This window comes from Hevea brasiliensis, chromosome 17 (assembly GCF_030052815.1).
Source record: "Hevea brasiliensis isolate MT/VB/25A 57/8 chromosome 17, ASM3005281v1, whole genome shotgun sequence".
NCBI lineage: Eukaryota > Viridiplantae > Streptophyta > Magnoliopsida > Malpighiales > Euphorbiaceae > Hevea > Hevea brasiliensis.
In genome coordinates this window covers 57,725,382-57,751,520 of record NC_079509.1, presented here as the reverse complement: position 1 = coordinate 57,751,520, position 26,139 = coordinate 57,725,382, and the positions used below count along the sequence as shown (strand labels likewise).

The following is a 26,139-nucleotide window of genomic DNA, read 5'->3' as shown; positions in this document are numbered from 1 at the left end:
TCAAGTTATTTACGGACCGAGGCAGGGCAACGCCCAAAGAGAACCTTTTACCATTAGCCCACTGCGCGACTCCATCAAAAGCAACCACCAATGGCGGCTACCGGAAACGGCGAAATTCTGATGCTGGAGGCACCACCGGAAGCCTCACGACCTTGGTCGAATTCTTCCAATTCAGAAATCATAGACTCGTTGCCGTACATCGACGACGATTATGGAGATCCCTCCGTTAAGGCGGAGGTTGATCGCCTTGTCGAAGAAGAGATGCGTAGGAGCTCCAAGAAACCTGCCGATTTTTTGAAAGACTTGCCTCCTCTTCCAAAGTTCAATTTCGAGGTTAGCCTCGACGATTCTTGGATTTTATTTTTATTTTTATTTTTGTTTCTGAGTTTTAGGGTTTTAGATATATGATGCTTATCCAATGTTTGTGGAATATTAATTGCAGAATTATCCAATGCTTGCTAAAGAATATGAACGTGTGAGAGCTGGAAAGCCTCCAGTTACTCTTGATTTTTCACGATATGCTCACTTGGATTTGCCTCTGGCTAATAAGATGAATGATGAAGCTGCTTGGAAGCAAGCACTTCAGCGAGCACAGCGTTTGCTACAGCATCAAGTTATCAGGTGCATAATTATGTTGGTGTTGATTTCTATGGTGCATAGGGAAATTCTAGGCAATTATCTGTAGCAGATTGGAAGTGGCCATATTTAGTAATCAGTTAATTGTTCTTAGTGCAATTTGATGTGTGATTGTGTAGAGATGAACATTGCAAGAATGAAAATTTTTTAATTAGGATTTTGTCTTCTTCTATACCTCAATATAATATTATCTTTACCTAGATAACATCATTATTTGCATCACAAAGTTCACACAGATTTCTAACCATCAAATAAGTCCCTTCCTTGCTGATACTTGCATAATGCATATAATTGATATATTAATATCCTTGCATTTCTCATAAATTAAGTGGATCATTTTACAGGTTGGAAAATTTAGACCTAATATCAAAATATGGTCCAAATGTCTGGATACAACACAACCGACAATTAGAAGTAATGTTATCCAGGTATGTCTGAAAGTTTTTATCATTTCATGTGAAGTACAAAATTTTTGAAAAGAAATTATGAATTGTAGGCTTTTTTTTTTTTTAATTATGATTTGCATTTGTGACCAGGTGATTGACATTTAGATAGTTAAATGAGCTGGCATTTATTTGGCAGTATGACTTGATTCTTAGATTAGTAAGATAAATCTCTCAGCCCGTGAAGGTTCTAACAAAAATATCCTGACACCTCTATCATAATCAGTAATAATTCACACTGGGGGCATCAAAATGATGTAACGGAAGAGTTCAAAATAATTAGATCTCAACAATTAGGGCTAAAATAGGGTTGATTGTTATTGGAACAAATAAAATATAATTAGAGTTTACGGAAAACCTTTTGATAAATTTCTGAATACAAAAGAAAAACCTGGTGATATGTCTACCAAGAACCTTATTTGTACTATGTAAGATAAATCCTATCAAAATTGAAAATATGATAGTTAATAAAGACTCAATGAACAGGAATTCTAAATAAAGAATGAAAAGGAAACTAAATAAAATCCATAAATGAATAGAAGTAAAATTCAAAACTGAATAAGACTTCAGATGCTTTTGCATCAATCTCTCAAGGTTAGAGAAAAAGTCGGCTCCAACGAGTAAGCTTGGAGATGCTCTATATAGATGGGTTGCCACGTCAGTATCAGACTTCTTTGATATCTTTAATACTTTATTGATTCTTTAATTCCTCAAGACCTGTGACTTGAGTGCTCATAACTGACAAAAGAAGAGAGCACTTATGTACTGCATCAGCCACCACTGTATTGGACTGTCCAGACTTGTATTTCAACGAGAAATTAAATTCTTTAAGGAAAGAATTCCATTCAGCATGACCTGATGTGCAAAATAAACTATGAACTCATGGTAAGCTAACTAGTGTTGTCAATGGCGAGTAGCCCTCACCAAAGGATAGACTACATGTCATAAGTTGAATATCATCGTCTAGAGTTAGTCAACTTCTTAGTTCTCACTAAAGAACTCCATAGGCCTTCCATCTTGGCTAAGAATTGCTTCAATTCCTACGTGTTAAGCATCACACTCAATAACAAACAACTTCTGAAAATCTAGTGGTGCAAGAATGGGAGCCTTCTTTCAAATGTTTTTTTTTTTTTTTATGCATATTGGGACCACTCAAATTCACCTTTTCATAGATTCAGCTATAGGACTCATAATAGAACTGAAACTTCAAATGAATCTCCTATGAAAAGTTTTAACTTCTTTGATAGATTTAGGTGTTGCCCACTTAGTAATAGCTTGAACCTTTTCTGGATCTGGTTTCAAACCTTTTGCAGATGCAAAGAAACCAAGAAAAATTGCCATGTTTCAAGTTTATATAGAGCTGCTCCCTCTGAAGTACCTCTAAAACTTGTCGCAAATGTTTCAAGCGCTCTTCCTTATTGTGGCCATAGATCAAAATGTCATCAACTATTGTGCTCTTCTCACAGTTAGATAGAACAATCAACTTAAATGTTTGTAATGTAAATTGATATCCAAACGTGTAATTATGTATAGATGTAAATGTAATTTTCCCATTGCAAAAAAAGTCTTTAATGTTCTCATTGTTAAGAACAGTAGTTAGAATGGTTAAGAATGGTTAGAAATTCTGTTTTATAGCTTATTAAAACTTGGGAGAATTAGCTTCTGATATAAATGTACTAAGAGCCGTTGTAAAATGTATTATACATACAATTTATTTTTCTTCTTTTCTCTCCAAGTCTTTCCTTTCCCTCTATTTCTGGCTACCTAAACACCTTGGTTAAGCCATCAGAATCGTGAGGCTTAACACTCATGTACTTGATTTCATGAGGCTTGTTATAGACGCTATTTCAGCAACTTAAATCGATGGCATGGTTTGGCTGTGCAAGAAACCATTATGTGTTCATATGATTTTACCATGTCAGAGAACTACCCAAAGCTATGGCAGATCTACTGTCATTTTTATGTTTTTTAATTCTATTATTTTGGGAAGATGGTGGGATTTTATTTTGGGAACTGTGTAATAACTGTTTGAGTTCAATGCTCAGCACCATTTAAGTTTGAAGAAAATGAGAGTTGAGAGGAAAGTTTAGCTATCACTGCTATATCTTGCTTTAGTGGTTTCTTCAACCATGTAGATGCATGTTAGGGTATTTCTCCTCACTGTAAAACTTATATGTTGCTTTGCATTTTGGTATAAGATTCTTTTACTTTTTTTCAGAATGCAGAAGTTAGCTCAGGAACAAAATGAAAAGATTGAAGCTGTGAATCGGGAAAGGAAATATCATCAGGTAATGCAAATTACTAGCTTTCATTCTTAAAGTGATCTTTGAATACTCTTTTGATGGCCTTATAATTATTTTCCTTTGTTTGAATAACCAGCAAAATACTGCATATGAGCTGAATGCTTTATCTATGCAATGGAAGGAGCTTTGTCACAAAAATATAGAAATCCAAGCTGCATGTACTAGAATAGAAATGCAGATAGAGGAATTGAAGAAAGAAGCTGCTGAGAGGTTATCTACTTTTTCTATTTGGTTGGTTATCTCTTACTGTCTTACATACAATTTACTAGCTAAAATGTTAACTAGTTTTTATCTATTCAGAGGCTGGAATTTGGAAGCTAGCATAGAGAATGGTTCTTTATTACATGCAGCTCAATGAGGTATGATTCTTTGCTAATATGGCATTTGATTGGAATTGATGCAATGTGTTTTTAAGATTAAAATTTATTAAATATTAAATATGTTTGAAGGAGAACAAACTTTGGTTGGATTGTGTGGTGGCTCGAATACATGAAAATCTTGTCGAAGGAAGTGAAACCTCTGTAAAAACTGAAGGTAGTCTTGAAGGGACATTGATGATGTAATGTTGTAGATTGGGTTGCTCTGATTCTGTAGTGATTAACTTGATAATGTTTTGTAGCTGTCAATTTGAAATTGGAGAAGTCTCCTTCAAAGCATATTTATTCATATTCCGTCACTTATCTTGTTTGACATGGAAAAATATTTGTAGTTCATTTTTTGTGCTCTGTGCATATAATTCAGAGGGCTGGTCTAGTTCAAGGCCGGTTTTGGTCCAGCTGTTTTGACCAGTTTCGGTTCTGGTTTCAGATTAGAACGGTCTGGTTCTGAAATGGACTGTGGCCGGCTCTACTTTCACTTATACAGTTTCATCTATTAAGATTCAGTTATGACTTATCGCGTATCTAATCCTACACATCCCAGTAATTATGGTTTAAGAAATTACATAAAAAATGTCATTGCTCGGACCAATCTTTGAAGTTTATAATGTGTGATCTTTCATTATTGGTTGTCACAGGCTCCATAAGCTTGTTGGTGGAATTTTTTGGCACACGCACAGAAAACACTGTTTCTAATTCTGCCCTGTTTCTATGATTAAGATCAATTCCTCTTTAGGCTTAACAATCTCTGTTGTACTTGATTCAAATTCTTCATGTGGATCATGGAGTGAAGAGGTTGAATTAGATCCGGCTCTTCCTGCTTCTCGCAAAAATGGAAGCTTTGGATTTGTGTAGGGTACATTTTTTTTTTTTATATATATAAATGTCTGTTTCTGACTCTGAAAATTGTGATGCGGGGAGATGTGAGTATAGAACCTAGGGGTGTGCAAACGGTCGGTTCCGAACATAACCAATAAAATCGAAAATTAAAAATAAAAAATTTTAAAAATCGAACCAAACAGATTAATAAGAAAAAATCAAATCGAATTAAACTGATAAATATCGGTTTAATTCGATTTTAAACTGATCAAATCGAATTTTATAAAATTTCATATTTTTAACATTAAATCTAAATAATAAAAACATACAACTCAATTCAACTAAGCCTTTATCCCAAAAATTTGGGGTCGGCTATATGGATTCGCTTTTTCCACTCTGAACGATTTTGGGTTAAATCCTCAGAAATGTGTAATGCTTCTAAGTCATGTTGTACTACTCTCCTCCAAGTTAATTTAGGTCTATCTCTTTTTTTTTTTTATCCTCTAACCTAATGTGCTCTACTTGTCTAACTGGAGCCTCCGTATGTCTACGCTTCACATGACCAAACTACCTCAATCTCCCTTCTCTCAACTTATCTTCAATTGGCACCATTCCTACTTTTTCTCTGATACTCTCATTACGGACTTTATCTAGTCTAGTATGGCCACTCATCCACCTTAACATTCTCATCTCTGCAACTCTTATCTTAGATGCATACGACTCTTTCAGTGCCCAACACTCACTACCATATAACATAGCCGGTCGTATGGTCATGCGGTAAAATTTTCCTTTTAATTTATTAGGAATCTTACGATCACATAAAACTCCCGTGGCACGTCTCCACTTCAACCATCCGGCTTTAATCCTATGACTAACATCCTCCTCACATCCCCCATCTACTTGAAGGACTGAGCCTAGATATTTAAAATGATTACTTTGGGACAGTACCACCCCATTCAAACTAACTCCTTCCCTATCACCAGTTTGGCCTTCACTGAACTTGCAATGCATGTATTCTGTCTTCATTCTACTTAACTTAAAACCCTTTGACTCTAGAGCACTTCTCCAAAGTTCTAGCTTCCTATTGACTCCTTCTCGTGTCTCATCTATCAGAACAATATCATCTGCAAACATCATGCACCAAGGAATACTCTCTTGTATATGTTTCGTCAGTTCATCTAAAACTAATGTAAAAAGGTAAGGACTTATGGCTAATCCTTGATGTAATCCAATTGAGATCGGAAAATCACTTGTGTCCCCTCCCACTGTGCGCACAATAGTAGTTGCTCCTTCGTACATATCTTTCAATACTTGTATGTACCTAATAGATACCCTCTTTTGTTCTAACACATTCCATAAGATCTCTCTTGGAACACTATCATAAGCCTTCTCCAAATCAATAAAAACCATGTGTAGATCTTTCTTCCCATCTCTATATTTCTCCATCAAGCTTCTAATGAGAAAGATCGCTTCCATAGTTGAGCAATGGGCATGAAACCAAATTGATTGAGAGAGATAGAAGTATCATGACGTAGTCGATGCTCCACAACTCTCTCCCACAACTTCATAGTATGGCTCATGAGTTTAATTCTCCTATAGTTTGAGCAACTCTGTATGTCTCCCTTATTTTTAAAAATAGGTACTAAAATACTCTTCCTCCATTCATCAAGCATTTTCTTTGAGTTTAGAATCTTATTAAATAATTTAGTTAACCATGCCACTCCCATATCTCCCAAATACTTCCACACTTCAATTGGTATTTCATCGGGTCCACAGGCTTTACCCACTTTCATTCTCTTAAGTGCTTCCTTTACTTCTAAAGATCGAATCCTTCTAGTATAATTTACATTCTTTTCTATTGTTCTATAATCTATATTCACGCTATTACCATTTTGACTATTATTAAAGAGATCATTAAAATAATTTCTCCATCTTTCTTTAATGTCCTCATCTTTCACCAACACTTTTCCTTCTTTATCCTTAATGCACCTAACTTGATTGAGATCTTGACATTTCCTTTCTCTACTCCTTGCTAATCTATAAATATCTTTCTCCCCTTCTTTAGTTCCAAGCTTCTCATATAACTTTTCAAAGGCCTGTGCTCTTGCTTGACTAACTGCCTTTTTTGCCTCTTTTTTTGCTATCTTGTACTGTTCATATGCCTCATTATTATCACATTTAGGTAATTTCTTATACCATTCCCTTTTTCTCTTCACTGCCTTTTGTACTTCCTCATTCCACCACCATCTCTCTTTTGAGGGTGGTCCATGTCCTTTAGACTCTCCAAGTACTTTTCTAGCTACTTTTCTAATCTTTGATGCCATCTGTATCCACATATCATTGGCCTCCATATCTAGCTTCCATACTTCGGACTCGAGAAGCTCATTTTTGAACTTCACTTGTTTTACTCCTTTGAACTCCCACCACTTTGTTCGAGCTACACTATTTCTTCTAACCTTACTTGAATTGTTCCTAAACTTGACATCCAAGACCACCAACCTATGTTGACTTGTTAAAGCCTCTCCTGGAATGACCTTGCAATCCTTGCATAGAGCTCTATTTGTCTTCCTGGTTAAGAGAAAGTCGATTTGGCTTCTATGTTGCCCACTTTTGAAAGTCACTAAATGTGACTCTCTTTTTATAAAGTAGGTATTTGCTAGTATTAGGTCGTATGCCATAGCAAATTCCAGGATGCTTTTTCCCTCCTCATTTTAGCCATCAAAACCAAAACCTCAATGAACATTCTCATAACCTTGCCTATCACTTCCTATATGTCCATTCAAATTTCCACCGACGAAAACATTCTCTTCATTCGGTATGCTTTGCATCAAATCATCCATATCTTCCCAAAACCTTTATTTACTCTCATTGTCTAGTCCTATTTGTGGGGCATAAGCACTAACTACATTTATTGTTTCTCCTTCTAGTACTAGCTTTACTAGAATAATTCTATCTCTTACTCTTTTCACATTTACTCTGCGTCTTTCAATGTTCTGTCTATGATTATACCCACTCAGTTCTTATTTCTCTCCTTCCAGAAACCACAGTTTGTACCTGAATTACCCACTTCCTTACTTTTCTCTCCTACCCATTTAGTCTCTGAATGCAAGCAATATTCACCCTTCTCCTTTCCAAGGTATCCACAAGCTCCATTAATTTTCTGTAAGTGATCCAACATTCCAAGTACCAACCAGATCCTCCTCCTATCCTGCTCCTTCCTAATTGGTCTCCTTCTATGATATCTTCTATTGTTTTCTATATCTATCTTGTGTTCTGTTCCACTATTTGTTCTACTATCATCCTATGGACTAACTTCTTTACCCACACCCGCCCATGATGTGGGAACCCTTGCTCACTTAACACCACACCGGCGCGGCATGGCGCGTCGCTTCGGTGAACGCCCTACACCCTTGCATATTTATCACTACACCGGGCTCCGTGTAGCGCGTCGTTAGTAGAGGACGCCCCAACGTTTATATCATTTGAATCCATATCATAGGTGTGTGAAATTTTCTGTTGGTTGTCACCTCATAACCCTCCTCCTTTACCCGGGCTTGGGACCGGCTAAGCGCAAACTACTTAGGCGGAGTTTAAATAATAAAAACATAAAAACAAAAAAAATTAGAAATCAAAATTCAAAAATCTTATGGTTTGGTTCGGTTTTCTTTGATTTTCCTTGATATATATATTAATAATTTTAGTTTGGTTCGATTTTTTTTTTATTTTTTGTGAAAATAATCGAATTGATTAATTGAAATTATCAAAAATTATAAATTGAATCGAACCGATTAAATTTTATAATTGAACTGATTGAATCGAATTGACTCGATTCGGTTTGATTTTTCGGTTTAAACCGAATTTTGCTCTCCCTAGATGTGACAGCATACCCTTAAAAAAAAATTAGAGTAAACTACAATTTAATCCCAAGGTTTGACAAAATTTATAATTCAGTCTCTCTATTTTTAAAACCAAGCAATTTAGTATGTAAGATTTGATAAAATCTAAAATTATCGTTAGAATTTTAGTTAAATTATCTCTAATTATAACAAAAATTATCAAAATGTTTTTAATTTTATTTTCAATTTGAAAATAAGCTGATCTCAAAGATTTTATTTTATTAAAAATTTAGTTACTTGAATAAATTTACAATTTAGTTTCTGATATTTAATTAAATTTACAATTTAGTCTTTATCAATTATCATTAGAATTATGGATAATTCTCTATTAAAACATTTTTTAACTATATTTTCAATCATATGGTTTTTTTATATTTAATAATATAATATAATATTTAAAAATATTATATATGTATGTATAATTAAAATAATAATAACATAAATAAAATTTTACGGCATTATTGAAGATTATTTGTAAATAGTTATAATATTTAATGATAATTTATAAAATATATAGTTGATTTTGTAATTAATTAAAAATTTTTAAGAAATTTAAAGTAATTAATTTATATTTTAATAATTTAAATTTAAAATTTTTTAATTTAATGGGATCCATATTTTAAAAAAGTAATATTAAATTGTTAATAAAATAAAATTTGATGGACTAAATTATTAAGAAAATAAAACTTTATGAGTTAAATTATTTTTAGATTAAAAATAAAGATAAAAGACATTTTAGTTATTTTGTTAAAATTAATGATAACTTAAACAGTAAAAGTTAAGTTATAGGTTTTGGTAAATCTTAAAAACTAAATTGTTTGGTTTTAAGAATATAGAAATTAATTATAGATTTTATTAAATATCAGATATTAAATTGTAATTTATTTAAAATTTTATATGGCCCATCCACATTAGAATGCATATTTGAGGTAGACCTAGCCAATGGTTGGTTTAGAATCGAATTGAAACTGGATTGGTTCAAATTGAAATTAGCATCCGATTAAAGTGGGTTTAAACCAGATTAACTGAAACTGATCGGTTTGACTTCAGGTTAAAATTGGGTTTATTCTTTAAAAAAAATAAAAAATATATGAAATTTAACATTTAAATTTGATTAAAATTGAAATTGAATCAAATTAAAATTTGTATCAAATCTTTCTCAATAAATGCCTACGATGTATAGATGGATGCATCTCCTTATGAAATTTTGTGTTAATGGATGCATCTCAGAGTCCACGTTTTGTGTAGTGGAATTATCTATTTTCTGTTTTCGTTGGTTCACACTTCATGGACGTTAACAATCACAAATGATTTGAAAAGAGACTAGGTATGAGAATGCTTTGTGAGGAGTCCCTTTCATTTTTTTTTGTCCCCCACTCGAGATGAAAAATAGGCTAGAGCCATCATATAACCAATAGTCTTGAAAGTATTAAGGGGAAAAAAAAGATTTTTTTTTATTTAACATATTAGGTATCTTTTATGTTCGTTTTATGATCTATAAAATATTAATTTTTTCGGGATTCGCGACTGCTCCTCTCAAAATCACTTGAAAATTTTTCTTTATAGCTATGTTTAGATTAGAGGAAAATAAGAGAAGAAGGAAAATTAAGAAGGAAATAAAAATATTCTCTCTATTATTTTGTTTGGGACTAAGGGAAAATTAAGAAGGATGAAAAATAAGGGAGGATAATAACAAATGAATGTCATGGATGGAAAATAAGGGAGGATAATAACAAATGAAAATAAATAAAATTAAATTTTTTATCTCTATAAAAATTTATTTTAATTTTTAAAAATGATAAAATAAATATTTTACAATCCAAAAAGCTACTTTTCTTTATTATTTTCCTCTCTAATATTCAAATAAAAGGAAAATAATTTTTACATTATTTTTATTTTTCTTTTTTATTTTTTCTCTTTTATTTTCTTTTATTTTTAACAAAGTTTCCAAACATGGTGTAAGAGCGCTAAATGAGTCGTACCTTGATTGAAGGAATACAATCTTAATAGCGCACCTTGCAGGGACAGTGGACACCAAAAAAAAAGGGCTTGCAATAGAAAGACATGCTGAAAAAATGTTTGTTCACTATGTTAAATTTGTAACAACACTACTACTATTTTGGTCTTTGTTCTCCAAATAAGTTGGTCTTATTCCATTACATACACATTTATAAAAATAGTATCCTATAAATCTCATGATTTATGTACCTGTGATATATTTAGGATTAATAACTTAAAATAATCTAAATATTTTCATATTAATAACTAATCCTGCTTTTGGTCTTGATCCCACATCGTTCAAGTAACATGTGTGTGTGGTATATAAGCATGTGCATAATTGTCTTTCAGTCAATAATTGCCTGAAGGTGTAAGTGTGTTTAGTAAATCTTTCATGTTCCATGTGTGTGCATTTTTTTGAAATTAATTTAAAAAAAAAAGAGCAATTCTTTTTTTTTTAAGATCAAAACACCAAATGCATTTTAAAAATTGTTGCGAAATAAAGTATTAATATTTTTATATTGATTTTGATATAATATTTCAATAACCTATATGACTGAAGTTTGATGTAATATTCAAATAACTATATTAAATCATAGAATTATAACCACTAGGTTAACACTTTAATTTAAACTTTTTATTTAAAACTTACCATGTAAATATGTAAACCAAAGGTTTTGTAATTATAACTCAAATTTAATTCTTGTGTTCTTCTTTTTATTTTTATTATATATATATATATATATATATATATATATATACACACACGCGCGCGTACATTCATATTTTAATGAAAATAAATTACTCATGAGTTATAATATAGTACACTATAAATTAAATTGATAGCATAAAATTTATAAATATTAAAATTTAGTAAATATTAATAATAAAAAATTAAAAATTGAAGGGCAAAAATATATATTTGGCCAATTTAAACATGTCAAAATTTATTATGTTCAATCAATTTAAATATTTTAATTTTTTTTTATAATACTAAAAATGTCACCACTCAACCTATGGATCGGACTGGCACTATGACTTGGAACAATCTAAAGCCCTTGAGGCTTGTAGTAAGTCTAATTATTCCTTAATCCAGTCCTAAGGCCCATTTTAAGCCTAATTTCAAGAATTCAACCGGACAGAGTCCAGCCATAACATGGACCATATAACGGAGAGTTTTTGATTCGCCTAACCAATAAACACAACATATATAACAATTTGGGGAGCTCAGCTTACCCTCCACATATTCATAATGGCATAAAATCAAATGGGAGCTTAGCTCCCTCATCCAATCCAATCATACACACACATACACGCATTTAATGTTTAAACAGTACATATAAGGGAGCTGATTCCCTATACAGCTCTCTATATCCAACCTCTGTCAGCGAGTATCTCTTAAGCCAGACTTTCGCTTAATAAACCAAATGCGGGGGCTAGCGAGGTCATCTTGAGCCGTGCCTACCCCGACTTATCCATAAAGGATCGGGTCTCAACAAGTCAAGCTCCAACCGCGTCTACCTGTCTTGTCTAAAACCAATACCGCACACCACACACACGCCAACACACGCATACTGCTCCAAATTACCATAAAACAATATCCATAAACATTTCATCAACCAAAGATGCAACATAAAATGTGCCTAGTATTTAACTACATAAATATATTTATAGGTGATGCTTGGGCATGTCTTGAATATATAATAATATTGAAATTATAATTAAAATCAATATTTTACTCACAGTCATGAACAGAGGCCACTGCGGCAGCTGGGCGGAGGAGGAAGGCTGTCTCAGCTCACCTGATAATTTAATTACAATTATTTAATATATTTGACTCACTATAAGTTTAAAAAGAATCAAAGACATCATAAGTCGTGTCGAAAATCTGGCAGAGTCTCCCCTATACTTAGGAACTACTCAACTTGCGAAAGGATTCAAAATACACTTCTATATTCGCAAGTCACACAACCACAACTCAATCACATCACATGGCCTCTCCTGGGCCCATCCAAACAGTCAACCACGACAATTTAAAAAATTACCATTTAGTCCCTATAACTAACCCTTTTGTAAAAACTACCGAAATGAGCTCTAAAAATTCTAAAATTTTGTCCCGTGGTCCTTAGTAATATTATTAAGCTAATGCAAAATAAATTATAATTTTCTAGCATACCACGAATATTTTATAGATTTTTAATCGAAATCAGGTACTAGATAATTAAGAAAAATGAGATTTCGGGTTTACCTATGCCAATTATGACCCTTGGGATGCGTCCGGGACGTCTTAAAATGGTAGGATAGCCTATAACCTCAACCAATTCTGAAACTTTCCTGGTAGCCTGCCTACCCGCCCAAAAGTGTAAACCTGAGCAACTGTTGAATTTCCGCAAAACGAATGTACCTACGCAAAGCCCACAACACGGAGGTTAGTACATAATTTTTACGGAATTTATTAAGATCATTTAATGCTCGGAAAAATATTACGAAATTCTATGGGACCCATCGGAAAACAGTATCAGAAAATTTTGAAATGGATATTGCCACAAAGGTCTCATCGAGGGGAGCACTCCAGTCTTATCGAGGGGAGCACTCCGGTACTCTCGGATTTTTCGTGGGGTTCATGTTTTGTGAGAAATCTAGCCTAAAAATCGAAATGGGCTAAAACTTCCCGGACAAAAATTAGACAAACTGCTCTATGGATTTTTATGTTCTTAGTGTCTATAGAAAGCTCTCGAGGTGTAGATCGATTTTGAGGTAAGACCCGATTCAATCGGTGGCCGGATCGACCGAAATCGACCAGGAAAGACAAACGGTCGCACGCACAGGGGAGTTTTTGGGATGGTTTTCCAGCCGCCTAGAGCGTCGCCCGGGGGTGGGGAGGGTCCTTGGAGGCGCACCGGCGAGCTGGGAGGGAGGGGCAGTTGTGGGGCGGCAAGGGGAGGAGAGAGGAGAGAGAAAATTGAGAGGGAGTTGGGACGCGCGGGGAAGAAAAGGAGAAAAGGAAGAGGATCGGTCATATTCGGCTGGTCCGACCCGGTTCGGTTGGATTCAGGATATCCGAAATTAAGTTTTTGCTTTGCCTTGAAATAAAAAATGAGGCCCAAAAATTCTGAAAAAATTTCAGAAGACTCAGAAAAATTTGTAGAGTATAAATATATTTTTTATTTTGCCACGTGGTCTTTAAATTAATTTTTAAAAATTATCAAAGTTTCACATTATTGAAAAATCAAATCCGATTTCTAAAATTTGAAAAATTTTAAATAATTTTTCAAAATTTAAATAAAAAAATATTAATATTTACCCATAAAATAATTAATTTAAAAATTAGGGGTATTACAAAAAATTTTAATATTATTAAAATAAAAAATGAAAAAATGTTAAATTTTCTAATAAAAGTAAATCTTTGTAAACAATAATTATTTGATTATATTAGAAATAAAAAAAAAGTATTTCAAAACTAAATAAAATAAAAGAACATAACAAATACCAAATACAAGATCCAATACCAATTTATGGAACATAAGGAGCACAATTTTATTTGAATATACAGAGAATCATAGAGACCTTACTAACATTGCCTATGCTTTTTTTTTTTAATTTATTTCTTGTGCTTGGAATTAGATTTCTCCAAATTCTAAGAATTTAATTTGTGTGAATGAACTGCTCCCACATGCAGCAATAAACATTTATATATATATAAAGTCTAACTGAAATATAATTAATAAAAAATATTTTTTCAAATAGTTATTTATTAATTATGTTAAAATGCATTGAATCTTCCTCTTCTATTATTATTCTATAAAAATAATATTGTGAAAAAAAGCTTTTCAAATATTTATAATTAATATTCATTTATTAATTATTTCTAAATTCATTGAATATTCTTTTTTATTTTTCTAAAAATATTAAAACAAATCTTTAAAAATTTTAAAAAAAATTTCAAAATTCCATATAAAAAGAAAAATAAAAAAAATGCTTTAATAGGGACTCTTGTCATTTTCTCTTTGTTTTAGTCTTAATATAAAATATATAAATATATAGATATATAGATAAATATAGATATAAATAGATAAATACAAATATATTTAAAAATAAAAAATTATTAATATATAAAAATAAAATAACATAAAAATATATTATTATTTTTAAAGAATTATAATCTTATTAGAATATAAATAAGTAATTTACCCATAAATTTCAAAATCATCTACAATTTATAATAAATATTAATAGATAATAATTACAAAATACTAATTAATCAATGAGTTTTTGTTATGAGTGATTCGACCTTTATTTGACCTTTATTTTCTTTTAAGTAAAATTGAGTGTTTGACTAAGATTATAATATCAAATAATGGTTCAATACTTTTATGAAAGTAAACTATTAAAATTTATAATATATATATATATATATTTTAAAATTCTACATAAAAATAATTTATTATTTTATAATTAATTTTAATTAAGATTTAAAATATCTAAAATATAATAGCAATTTTATTTTATTTATATTTTAGATATTTTTTTAATAAATAAAATAACTATTAATAATATATATATATATATATATATATATATATATATATATATATATATATATATATATTATGAACGTGCAGCGCACATATTTGAAAAAACTAATATCGTTAAAAAAATTGTCCATAATTATAAATTTAAGCAAATATGTAAAATATTTATTCTTTTAATTTTTTTTTAATCCAATGTAAGTTAATCGAACGGCCGATAACAAGGGCACACGCAGATGGAGTAGAGTAACGAAAGCAGGGAAGAGTAGCTGAGTTAAAGGGGTTTTTCTTCTTCTCCAGTAAGAAAGCTCTAGCCTCATCTTTCACCAGCGCCTCTCTGCTTCTTCTGCCTGCAACTCACCAATCTCTCTCTCTCTCTCTCTCTCTATCCCGCTGTGCGAGAGAGCGAAGAAGCCAGCGACTCTCCAGTTGAAGACACAGGTCCTTTCACCCCTCTCTCTCTCTCTCTCTCTCTCTCTCTCTCTATTTTTGTTTTACAGAAAACATAGTTTCTTTTTGCGTTTTTGTTGGGAATTTCTGTAATCGAAATTGATTACCTTGGGTCCCTGAAAGCAGTAATAAATTGCATGGATAGGAATTGGGTATTTCTTTTTCTTTTTATGTTTTTGAATTTCCTTAATCTGCAATTTGGTAGGGTTTTTCTTGTTTTTGAAGCTAAACTTCATATCTTGGCTTTCAAGAGCGAGTGTAATTAGTTCCAAAAGTTCTGGAGAAATTAGGGTTCATATTCATGGTTAAATGTAGTGAATTGAAGCACTTCCAGCAAAAACTATTGTGCTTTTACTCTTGTGAGAGCTTGAAAGGCTCTAATCTTGTGAGGCGTCATCTACTAAAATGGTTTCACTTTTCCTGAGGAAAATAGGAAAAGTCTAGTGTTTTGAGGTACAATTACGTGGCACATACATGCACAAAAATGTCTGTTTGATATATACTTTGGATATCTCTGTTTAGTGACTTCAGGTGCCATTATGTGTGTTAACTAATTTTCCAAGTTTCATGTTTTTCAGCTTGAAGGGCAAGGGTTTCAGGTGTATACTTATTCCATCACTAAAAATCTATTGGATGGCCATTGTACCTTGTGGAAGCACATCTGTTGCTCAATGGGGTATTCGACCTCAGTTTATGCTTAGATCCTATATGCAAAATAGGATAGTAACCTCTCAATATGGGTGAGCTATCTATTTAACCCCAATCTTTTTTTCTCCTGTATAGTTAGACTATATTTTTTTGTGTGTAGAGGAACTGAAAGTCCAGAATCGGTTAGTTTGATGGAACTTTTTCTGTCATTGATGTTGTGCCATAACCAGGTCCTTAATTGAAGGCATTCTGACATTATAGTGAATTTCTTGCCTTTTGGGTACCTTTAATAATGTAAAGGTTATCTGTTGAGAATTCACTCTAATTTGAGGACTCCAACATTTATAAGAATATTTATACTACTAAACTGACCCATCTCTAAATTGCCCTTTTATGTTCATTTCATTACAAATATGGCTCTTCAGGTCCTAAAATCCACAAATAGTTGAACTAACCCAAATAGATTTTATGTTCAAAGAAATTAAATTTTATCAGAGCATGTCTTATAGTGCTATTTTCAAAATGAAGAGAGTTGCTAGAAACCTGTACAGTTTTTTGCTGTTCTCTAAAATTATAAATTACAATGAGAAAAGAAGGTAGAAATTGGAGGTCCTTGCACAAACAGAATATGAGAATCAAGAAAAACACATGTTAACTATGAAGAAGGTTTCTTGGTCGTGGTGTGACTTGTTTACCTACTGAAGCTGTGATCAATGAGCACAGAGCACCTGCTGTTTCTTGTTGATAAAACCTTGTGACTCTTCGTACATGATTAACTACATTCACATGCTCTTCTTGTTTAGTTTGTCATGTAACTGGAAGCTCAGTTTGGTTGTCCATCTTTCAACAGTTCTTTTAGTTTTTAAATTACTCATTTGGTGGTTAAGGAGTTTCTATTTTGTGTTCTGCCTCGACATCAAATATTAGTGATTGTTGTGATTGGTACTGTGATTTTTGTGCCATATAGTGCACCAGATTAGCTTTTTAAGACATGGAATTTTCATTATGTAATATCGATACAATATTGGAAGAAGACTCAATTAGTATACCTAGGAATTATTCATTGTAAAATTAGAAAGTTTATATTTTTAGTTTTAGAATTTGTTATTTAATAATTCTATTAGGTCTATAATTTCCTAGTTAGGATTGGATTTTATTCTTAGTTTGTTTTGTTTTGGATCCCTAATTAGTATTTGATTAGGGTTTCTTAATCCTAATAAGTAGGATTGCTAGTCTATAAATGCCCATGCAATTTGGATATTTTTCTTAGAGACTATTATTATGATATTATTGACAATTGAGAATAAATAAAGTTCTGAGAATTAGTTTCTCTAGAGAAGTTGTTTCTCCTCCTTTGAATCTTGAGAAATTGTTACTCTTGATTGTTTAGTTCCTTCTTGTTCTATATCAAGTATGCTATGTGTAAACTTCACTTCAAAACTAGTTTGTAGTAAAAGATAATTCAGCAAATTTAAATCCTTTTGCAGTCTTAACAACAAGATGAGCTATTTGACAGCACCGAGTTTAAGTCTATTTTCTCGGGATTCCTTCCCCTTATTATCCTATGTGGGGCCATCTCAAGCTGCATATCGTCGTAGGGGATCACGATTTACAGTTAGAGCTGATCTTGTGAGTGTAACCATTTTTTCTTTGTTTTTATGACAATAAGGGCAGTATTGGCATTCTTACTTATTTACTATGCGCAACCCCCCTCCCCTCTCCCAACATTTTAAATTGCTTGCTTGATTCTATAGTTGATATCCTTTCTTACTCTTATGTATTTACTTGGAGCACAAATATTCTTTGAATTGCAGGAATACTATTCTGTACTTGGAGTGTCAAAAAATGCAAGTAAATCTGAAATCAAAAGTGGTCAGTGCTCCCACTAAACTTTGTTTATTGCAATGCAAACTCATCTTTTTGTTGATGCTTTCTGTGTGAAAACTTGAAAGCCTAAATGCCTAAAATTTCATAAATAGTTGATAATTTGATATGCAAATAACTTCATTTCAATTTTCCCATCTCTATCATGTAGGTTTTGTTTGTTATATAAACAGAAAATTCTGTTAAGAGAGAAGAAAAAGAAAATTATTAGAAAAAGGATAACTGGATTAGTGATCCTTCTTGATCCTGAACCAGAATGGGCCAAAACTGGATTTGAACCGGACCAGAATTGGCCTGTTAGGTTCCGGGCCAAATTCGGATTTTTCTTTTTTAAAAAATTGGATAAAATTCAACCATTGGATTTGAACAACTTGAATGGATTTGAACAACCGGAATAGAATTGGAGCCCAAGGGGGGGGGGGGGGGGGCTGCGGTTCTGGGTCCGGTCCCCCTAAATTCTGATTCCGGTTTAGCCCATTGGCCACTTCTATCTTGTACTTACTATCAAAAGTAGATTCTAGTGAACTTATTTGACTAATTGTGCTTTCAAGATCTTGACTGAGAAATTGAACGCTTGCATTTGATTTAGCTTTTGCCACAATTGTTATAGAAATTTTACCAAAGAATTTGAAGTGCTGCTCAAGTAGTCCCCACCAGAAGTTGCAATGCCAAATGCATTCACACGGTGCAGAAGAAAGTTATTATTATATATAAAAAAAAAAAATTAAATGCTAATTGGTATGGTATAAGGTAGGGTTAAACTTGTATCACACAAATTCTAAATAAAACATTGGAAAAATCATTGGAAGTAGTATTCTCTCCATATCATAAAAAATGATTGATTACATAATAATGTTTATGGATACTGGATGGTAAGAAAACCATTAGTTCTTCATTCAATTAAACTCTTGTTTTGTTTATAGAATAGTAAGGGAATGGAATGACTATTCCATAGTGAATATTCATTCTCAACTTTGGTTCAAATTTAAACGCGGAATAGTTGTTCTCTATATCTAACTACTCCATAATCTCAACTTTGGTTAAAACACATTAGTGAAAAAAATAATCATTTTACAACCTATGGAATAGGAATGGATATATTCGATTTTGTCAACCAAATGAAGTATAAATCCTTATGCAAGTTGAACTCCAAAATGGGACAACAAATAATTTGCTGAATTCAAAACATAAAATTCTATATACTGGAGCTAATTGAGTTATTATTCTTGGCTTATCCTGTTATCCTAAAATTTAAGATATACTAACCCTTTTTATGCTTCTTGGTTTTCAGCTTACCGAAAACTTGCTAGGAGTTACCATCCAGATGTGAACAAGTAAGTTTAGTTTTTATATGAGCATGATCATCCCCCTTCCTCCCCTCTGCTGTCCTTGTTTCCTTTATCTTGTGTTATCTTTGTTGTCTGATAAATTGTGGAGTGTGTATGCTTAGTTTCTCTAATTAGCTGTGGGGTAGATTTAGATGGTCATTCTTTTCGTTCTTTTGGAGGCACTGATCTCAGGTTTAGTTGCATATGATGTGTACTAGCCTATGGAAGATAGTATGCTTGGACTGGCTGTCTCTGAGCTTCCCCTCTTTCCCTCTTCTGACATTTTTCCCTTTCCTTCTTCGCAACATGTGGCCTAAACTATTCTCAGCTTTTGGTCCTTTATGTTTACATAATGAGAACTTAGATTAGTCAATAGCAAATGTGCAAAGACTGGGATTTGATTGGAGCAGGACCTGGAGTAATATCATTGGAGTGAATAAAGAATTGTAAGAAACATCTAACTAATGATATATTTGACTGGCTAATTAGTGCTAAATTTAAGAAATGTCGAAAGTACAAAGTGTCATAACTCATAACTGTTCATGATGTTTTTGAAGATAGCTCAAAGGCACTTAAGTTGATTGTCATCTTCAGTTCAAATTCCCAAGAGTATGCAGGAAGCTATAGCTTTAATGCATAACCTTTTCAATGAGAATCTACATTATACAAGTGGGTCCTGCCTGCCCCTAAGTTTGCTGACTGAGAACAGTGGTATGCTACTTACCGACTAGGTTAATACAAGAATTGGCCATCGCACTGTTACATATAGGAGAAGAAGATATAGAAATAAGGATAATAATGGGCATATGGGCACGTGAGTAGTTGTTTAAGAGGGAAAGTTTGTTAGTTGTCGAGAATCTGTTGAAGTAGTTAATTGTAATTGGAGGGAAATTGTAAGTAGTTGCAGTTGTTGGAGGAGGTTAGAGCAGTTATACGAATTGGAGGGAAATTTGTATAAAAAGGATTTAGCTTACTTGTAATTGGCATTCTGAATTCTGGATCAATAATAGTACTTCTCTTCTCTCTTCTTCTTGATTTTTCTATCTTCTTTCTCTTTTCTTCTCTATACTATCTTCCCTTCTATCTTCTTCTTCTACTGGAATACCTTCTGTTATTGTTTGGAGGTTAAAAAAGGAAGTTTGTCACATTTTTGGGCCTTCAAGTTTTCAAGAGGGCAGCAGCTTGTCTTCTTTCTCATGTCTTAAGGATATTTACGTTTCCCCATTGTATGATACAGTCGATGTGAAGATAACTAAATGTGTATAGGGACAACAATTTGCAGTTGAAGGGGGATCATCTTTGAGGACAGGTGCATATGGACTCTAGCTTTACTAGCAAAGAACAAATGTAAAGTCATTTTGTCTTGCTTAGAGTGTGGTAGCGGTTAATAGTGATCCAACATCCTATTGATCAAATTTTATATTTAAATGTGTCCATTTGCATTGGAAGGGAACTTAGAAAAAAGTTATGGATCTTCAAAAGTCAGTTGCTTTTCTAATTTAGTTGCATGGAACATAATGTTATTTAAGGTCTGTTTTTGTGGATAATATTTCCTGCATTATCCAGGCCTTTTTGAATTGTATTGTATCCTGTGCTGCAGAGAACCTGGGGCAGAGCAGAAGTTTAAGGAAATTAGTAATGCATATGAGGTATTAGTTCATTTTTGTGCTTATCCTGTTTTCTGGTTTATTAGCAAGCAACAGCAGTTTTGATCACCATGATCTACAATAATTTGTCCTGCAGGTCTTATCAGATGATGAGAAACGATCTTTATATGATAGGTATGGTGAGGCTGGACTTAAAGGTGCTGGTATGGGCATGGGGGTAAGTTAATTTCCATGGATGATGCATAGTATCATGGCTTCTAGAGTTCATAATCGGTCAAGATTTTTTTTTTCATCTTCTGCCTTCACATTGTTTGATCTGTTTCTGTGATATACCAGGATTTCAGCAATCCTTTTGATTTGTTTGAGTCACTATTTGAGAGCATGGGAGGAATGGGAGGTATGGGCGGCATGGGAGGCAGAGCTTCCAGGAATAGAGCGGTAGATGGCCAGGATGAATATTACAATCTTGTTTTAACTTTTAAGGAAGCAGTTTTTGGGGTTGAGAAAGAGATTGAGATAACCCGACTTGAGAGCTGTGGGACCTGCAATGGTTCAGGTGCAAAACCTGGGACAAAGCCATCTAAATGTAGTGCATGTGGTGGCCAAGGCCAGGTTGTCTCATCTGCAAGGACTCCATTAGGTGTCTTCCAGCAGGTAATGACCTGCTCTTCGTGTGGTGGGACAGGAGAAACATTTACCCCCTGCAACGCTTGTTCTGGGGATGGACGGGTAAGGAGAACAAAGCGTATCAGTTTGAAAGTGCCAGCAGGTGTGGACTCTGGAAGCCGTTTGAGGGTCCGATCTGAAGGTAATGCTGGAAAGAGAGGTGGCTCGCCTGGTGACCTCTTTGTTATTATTGAAGTCATCCCAGACCCTGTGCTAAAACGTGATGACACTAACATCTTGTACACATGCAAAGTCTCATACATAGATGCAATTTTGGGTACAACGATTAAGGTACCAACAGTTGATGGTATGGTTGATCTCAAGATCCCGAGTGGAACTCAGCCGAACACTACACTTGTGATGTCGAAGAAAGGAGTCCCCGTGCTAAACAAAAGCAACATGAAGGGTGATCAGTTGGTTCGTGTACAAGTTGAAATTCCAAAAAGATTGAGCAGCGCAGAAAGAAAGCTAATTGAAGAGCTTGCGGATCTAAGCAAGGCCAAAACGGCTAGTAGTCGAAGATAACTGCTTAGACATTATCTATCTCTATTCATATATAGCTGGGCAGATGAGTGACAATATCATATTCTCCTCTGTGGATGCAACTTTGGAGTTGCTTTGTTGCATGGAAATTTAGCACTTAGAAATCATTATAGTTTTGAAAAGCGCAAGCAAGTTTCTGTAATGGTAGGCCAAAGTCATTGTGATAAGTTTGTCCTATATAATTTTATCTTTTTGAAAAGGGAGGAGGAGATGTAGGAAATGTTAGTTGGAGATATATTGCTCTTTGAATTTATTTTTCTTGATTTTGATAACATTATTCTTTGAGATAGGCAAAACTTAAATCTCTTGCAAATATATTTCCATTTCATTTGTGGTTTGATATGAATTGTATCAAAGGATACTTTTATTTGAACCTATTGTATTTTTATATATATATTGTTAAGTCAATTGAAAATATATAAAATTAAAATAAAATTCATAAATTTGACACAAAATTAAGGAGAAAAAATCCATTATTTTACTGATAAAACTCATTTATTATTAGGAGGGGTTAAGCTTAGACATTTAAAGGTAGGTGCTGATGGGCAATGGAAGGGCAAGGATTACAATAGCATTGCCCATCAATGCAACAATTAGGGAAGCCATTACACACTTGATTGCAATCTATCGTCCTAGGACATCTTAAATGAAATGCTTCTGCTCCTCCTTCATATTCCCCCCACAAACCTGCCAATTATTAACATCTTACTAAGTCAATTTTATATAATGATAACAATAATGTTGGTGCACAAATGAAGATGCAAAGGAGGACTAACCAGAAGAGGCAAGAAAGAAGATAACAAAAAATGCTGTCGACTTGAGTGAAATTCTTTCCATTGTCTACAATTGAGAAGAAGTTTGAAAGTTGTGTACATGATTTGGCTTTCAAGAAGCTCCTCCTTCTCCTCCTCTGCAATATCTATAAAAGTGATTTATGTATAAATTTTGGATTTTATCAGATTTTCTTTACTTCTCAACAAAATCTGGTTCCATTAAATGTGATTTCACTAGTTTTCCCTATTTCATAACTCGTCTTAAATCTGAGTAAAATACAAATATATTTCATTATTCGAATCAGTTCTAAATCCTATTACTGCTATCATAAGTTCATAACCCTAAATTTCAAGAAATTTAAATATAAGACTAAAAATTTTAAGATTAAACACATCATACAAAATATTTACCTAAGTTTATACAACCCAAACATAATATATAAAACATGATAAAAATATTACCAATATGAATATAAACGAGATTAATTATAACATTTGGAAACAAAATAATAAATAAATTTATTTGATCTAGCCTGGTTTATGTCTAGTGAATAGGCATATCACTTATATAAACTTGGATATGAGTCCCACTCCTACTTAGAAATGAAAGACAATATTTATAATAACATTTTAACACTAATCTAATTATACCCATTTAAATTATACCATTTGAAAACAAAATAATAATTTAATTATACCCAATTTGCAGTAACCCAAACATCTGTGAAATGAAAACTAACCCTAAACATCTGTGACAGTACCTGGAAAAATTACAACATCTATGTAGGAAAAATAACAATAAAATGAAACCCAAACATCTGCGAATTAAAACTTGAAAACCCACTCACTGTGTGGAGGGGAAGGATGAGTAAGCGAGCTTGATATCCACTCACTGTGCAGCGGAAGGGAAGGATGATCAGGCGTTATTTTTGACTGAGATGAGAGAATGGCGTATTTTGGTCAGATTGCACATAAACTGCTTCACTAAATATATTTTATTTAATTGGACACAGAACAGCTGGAATAGCTCAGTTGGTTAGAGCGTGTGGCTGTTAACCACAAGGTCGGAGGTTCAAGCCCTCCTTCTAGCGAAAAAAAATTTTTATTTTTTATTAAAAAAAAAATAAGGTTTATTTTTAAAGAAACTTTTTTTCTTGAGTCTTTTATTTTTAATTAAACGTAATTTAAATTTATAATATTTTGGCATAATTTAAAAATAAAAATTTAAAATTTTCATATAAAGTTGACTTAATTACATACATTTGTTCTAAATTAATTAAAATATTCTGTTTTCTATATATTTTAAATTAACTTATATTTCAATCTTAATTAGTATTTTATTTTAAATTATAGCACCAATTAATTTTTATTTATGTAATTCATTGTTGAAAATAAATTATATACATTACTTAATATTTTTATTTTATAATAATTGAACTTGATTATATATTCAATAATTTATTAGTTCAGGAAATTATACTTATCACAATAAAAAAATTTAAAGGAAAATACCAAAAATAAAAATTTAGTGGTTCATTAGATTGTTCCCTATTAGTTCAAGATAAAATTATATCGAATCAAAATTGTATTGAAATTTTAATTTGATTTTAATTTTTATATAAATTTAAATATTAATCGAAATCAAAATCTGAATTACACACTCTAATTTTTAAACAAGAATATCCATGACTTTGTTTTGGATATTAAGTAGAGTGGTCCAAAATGCCTCAAAATCCTATTTTTCCTTATCTTTTAAGCAAAAATACCTCATTAGGGGAATAAAGGGTAACGAACATATACCACAATAAATGGTAGAATTAGCAATAAAATATTTTGCAGTTGCATTAATTTGCCGCTATAAAGTTAACATGCAACGCTTACATATGAACAATTATTGCTAATGATACATAAAAAAAAATATCAATTATTATTTATTATTGTTACTATTGATAAATTTTTAGTAGCAATAATTATTGTCAATTTTTTTTTGCAATAATTATAATTTTGTTATAAAATATCTACGACCATAATTTTTTAGCAACAGTATATAACAATTCGTATATTGCTACTAAAAATATAAAATTTATTATCATAAGTTTATGACAGTAACATATGAATTGTTTATAACTGTAGGTATTTTATAATAAAATTGTGATTACTATAAAAAAAAAATTAGCAACAACAATTATTGCTATCAAAAGTTTATTAATGGTAACAACAATAAATAATTGTTGCCACATCTTTTTCATATAACATTAGTAGTGATTGTTCATTTCGCTGTTGTATGTTAACTTTATAGTAACAAAATTAATGTCAATACAAAATTTTTACTATTAATTATAATATTTGTTGTAGTGTAAGGAAAGTAAAAGTCCTTTTATCAAAACTAGGCAAAAGAAACTAATTAATGATAAATGAGGGTTTAGAAAAAAAGATTAAGGAAAAAAGAAGAAAGATAAATAAGGAAAAAAGAATGAATGATTAGGAATGACAACAGATAAGGGTTTTGTGAGTACTTGATTCGATCAAACTTTAATAGGATAGGTTTAATTAGTATATAATCGAGTTTGGAATGGGTTCGTGTTTGAAAAATAATACCCGTAACGAGTTCGGATCATGTTTGAATTTTATGTTTAATATCTATTACCCAAACTCGTTTATATACTTAATTGAATATAAAATATATATTTTTATAATAATATTTATAAATTTTTATGTATTTTATTTTATATAAAATGAAATTTAAATATTTTATAGAATTATTGAATTTTAAAAATATAAATTGTTAATCAAAATAATTTTTATATAGATTATTAATTACAATATATAAAATTAAACAGGTTCAAATTTTTTTTTAGTAATAATAATTGGGTTTGAGATGGGTTTAGATAGTTGAGAATAACTCTTAATTAAATTTGGGATGAATTCAAGTTTTAATAATATTAATCAAGTTCGGTTATGGTGATTTTCATAGTTATTTTATCTGTTGTCATTTTTAGAAAGGACAATAGTCGAAGAAAGGAAAAGGAAAAGGAAGATAAGAATAGATAAGGATTTCGTATAAAGAAAAAGTGTAAAGAGAACTCTTTAATTTTTATGATAGGTTTAAGAAAGTGTCCCCATTCAATATCTTTTTAATCTTTATGATATGTTTTGTTATCATTCATTGTGATAATATAACTTAACATTTCAGCTAATTTTTAGAGAGTGAACTTTTCTCTTTGTTTTTTTTTTTTTGT

At 32.0% G+C, this 26,139-nt stretch overlaps 2 protein-coding genes, 1 long non-coding RNA gene and 1 other non-coding gene across 6 annotated transcripts; 3 read left to right on the top strand and 1 right to left on the bottom strand.

Annotated features, from left to right (window-relative positions):
* Nucleotides 1-2: 2 nt before the first annotated feature.
* LOC110642021 (pre-mRNA-splicing factor SPF27 homolog) lies at nt 3-4,665 on the top strand. Of its 2 annotated transcripts, none has more exons than XM_021793946.2 (7): nt 3-333; nt 443-621; nt 981-1,064; nt 3,298-3,367; nt 3,459-3,592; nt 3,683-3,741; nt 4,398-4,665. In XM_021793946.2, exons 1-6 carry the CDS (start codon nt 91-93, stop codon nt 3,738-3,740), a joined length of 768 nt encoding a protein of 255 aa, XP_021649638.1. In that variant the 5' UTR covers nt 3-90; the 3' UTR covers nt 3,741; nt 4,398-4,665. The 2 variants fall into 2 exon arrangements, with proteins under 2 accessions (XP_021649638.1, XP_021649637.1); XM_021793945.2 differs by lacking the exon at nt 4,398-4,665 and adding an exon at nt 3,832-4,157 and having other exon boundaries at nt 4-333.
* A 10,593-nt stretch (nt 4,666-15,258) lies between these two features.
* Nucleotides 15,259-22,469, top strand: LOC110642003 (chaperone protein dnaJ A6, chloroplastic). The gene is made up of 8 exons (XM_021793924.2): nt 15,259-15,442; nt 16,030-16,191; nt 17,587-17,728; nt 17,914-17,971; nt 19,275-19,317; nt 20,912-20,960; nt 21,055-21,135; nt 21,255-22,469. The coding sequence occupies exons 2-8, from the start codon at nt 16,085-16,087 to the stop codon at nt 22,107-22,109; spliced, it is 1,335 nt and encodes a 444-aa protein (XP_021649616.1). The 5' UTR covers nt 15,259-15,442; nt 16,030-16,084; the 3' UTR covers nt 22,110-22,469.
* Nucleotides 22,470-22,582: 113 nt separating this feature from the next.
* Nucleotides 22,583-23,861, bottom strand: LOC131175333 (uncharacterized). 2 transcript variants are annotated; one of them, XR_009145412.1, is made up of 3 exons: nt 23,749-23,861; nt 22,904-23,046; nt 22,583-22,814 (listed from the first exon to the last, which is right to left on the bottom strand). It is a non-coding gene; the product is annotated as an uncharacterized LOC131175333 (long non-coding RNA). The 2 variants fall into 2 exon arrangements; XR_009145413.1 differs by having other exon boundaries at nt 22,904-23,037.
* Nucleotides 23,862-23,917: 56 nt separating this feature from the next.
* On the top strand, nt 23,918-23,991 carry TRNAN-GUU (transfer RNA asparagine (anticodon GUU)). The gene has a single exon. It is a non-coding gene; the product is annotated as a tRNA-Asn (tRNA).
* The last annotated feature ends 2,148 nt before the right edge of the window (nt 23,992-26,139 follow it).